This window comes from Bidens hawaiensis, unplaced genomic scaffold (assembly GCF_021521415.1).
Source record: "Bidens hawaiensis isolate Kalapana, Puna unplaced genomic scaffold, B.hawaiensis_p1.1 tig00041357_1, whole genome shotgun sequence".
In the NCBI taxonomy this organism is placed as follows: domain Eukaryota; kingdom Viridiplantae; phylum Streptophyta; class Magnoliopsida; order Asterales; family Asteraceae; genus Bidens; species Bidens hawaiensis.
Window position 1 is genome coordinate 158,476 of NW_027505715.1, and position 1,393 is coordinate 159,868.

General features: G+C 35.7%; 1 protein-coding gene across 1 annotated transcript; it reads left to right on the forward strand.

The window, feature by feature from the left end:
* The first annotated feature begins 807 nt into the window (after nucleotides 1–807).
* Nucleotides 808–1,107, forward strand: LOC143614928 (uncharacterized protein At1g15400-like). Its single transcript, XM_077088223.1, has one exon. The coding sequence runs from the start codon at nucleotides 808–810 to the stop codon at nucleotides 1,105–1,107; it is 300 nt and encodes a 99-aa protein (XP_076944338.1).
* Nucleotides 1,108–1,393: the final 286 nt, after the last annotated feature.

Here is a 1,393-nt window from a genome sequence, read left to right on the forward strand (position 1 = left end):
CATAGTATGTATAGAAAAAATTTGGCCCCCAAAATTTACTTGTCTCGGCTGGCCGCCCGGTTTGCCCTACCCAAAGACTGGCCATGGTCATCCGTATGAAATATATAACTGTTATATAAAGTTTTAAAAGTTAATTTTTTTTAAACGGCAAATGTTACAAATCTACACATTGCTACTAATTATACCAAGATTATGTATCTACTTCTTAAGTCTTATTTACACCAAATATTACTTGGTGCCTAGGATTGAACCCAAGACTAAAAAGGCTTATAAGTTTACCATGCGTGCTAGTTTCATAATTGCTTTAAATATAATGTTTCAATTTTTAAACCACTGGTTAAAAATGAACACACTATGATTTAAAAAATAATAAGGTTTTATCCTTATCTTAATTATCTAATTGTTTATGTGTTAATATTAATATTTTATTTATTTATATGATTGAAAATGATAATATAGAGATATGTGCCAACATTCAACCGGATTGTCCAAACTACCCTCCCGAGATGGGGCCCAAAACAGAGTGCTGAATTATTGGCATTGCTCCTTTGACTTCAACCCAGCTCCATTTCTTAAAAACTTTCAAACTTTACACGTTTAATTCCACCATTCAGACTGATACCGACTTCAACACTAAGGGCAATATCGTAATTTCAGATCACTCCCACCAGATTCCACCTCATAACCTTACCTTCTCTCTCTGTGCTTCATTTGCCTTCCACATATTAATTACTTAAACCCATAAACACCCTTTATCACTCTCTCTCTAAACACACAAACAACACAACATCATAAACCTAGAGAGAAATGGAGGCACTTCCGAGGTCTGAAATATCATTTAGAAGATCAGGTTCTTCAGGGCTTGTGTGGGATGATAAGTTATTATCAGGGGAGCTTAAACCAGTGAAGCCAAAAGAAGATGCTGATGATAAAGAAAGAGAGAAAACTGAGCATCATAAGCCTGAGCCAAAGCCATATAAAGCTGTTGAAGTTGAGTCCAACATTGACCCTCCATCCCCAAAGGTTTCTGGTTGTTGTGCCTTGTTTGGCAAGCCTGTTAAAGCCAACAACAAGCACAAATCCAAACCCACCAACCACAAGTCTTGATTCTTGATTTGATTCTTGAAAAGATTCTTGATTTGGGTTGAATCTTGACTCTTGAAAAGATTCTTGGTTTGGGTTGAATCTTGTGGCTACTTGGGTGTTTGTGGGTTGAGTTTTTTATTTATCTTTCCTTTCTATTATTATTTATATATGCATACATGCATGCTATATAGAATTTGGGGCATGGGGAACTCTTGTTATTGTGGTCTTGTGATAGCTTCTTGTGGTCTTGATGTAATTGCTTGTGAATACAATTCTTTCTTGTCTTGAATTGCTGGGTATGTTAAAA

What these genes read in the sequence shown, in the direction of transcription:
- LOC143614928 (XM_077088223.1), top strand. Translation starts at nt 808, where the DNA reads ATGGAGGCACTTCCGAGGTCTGAAATATCATTTAGAAGATCAGGTTCT.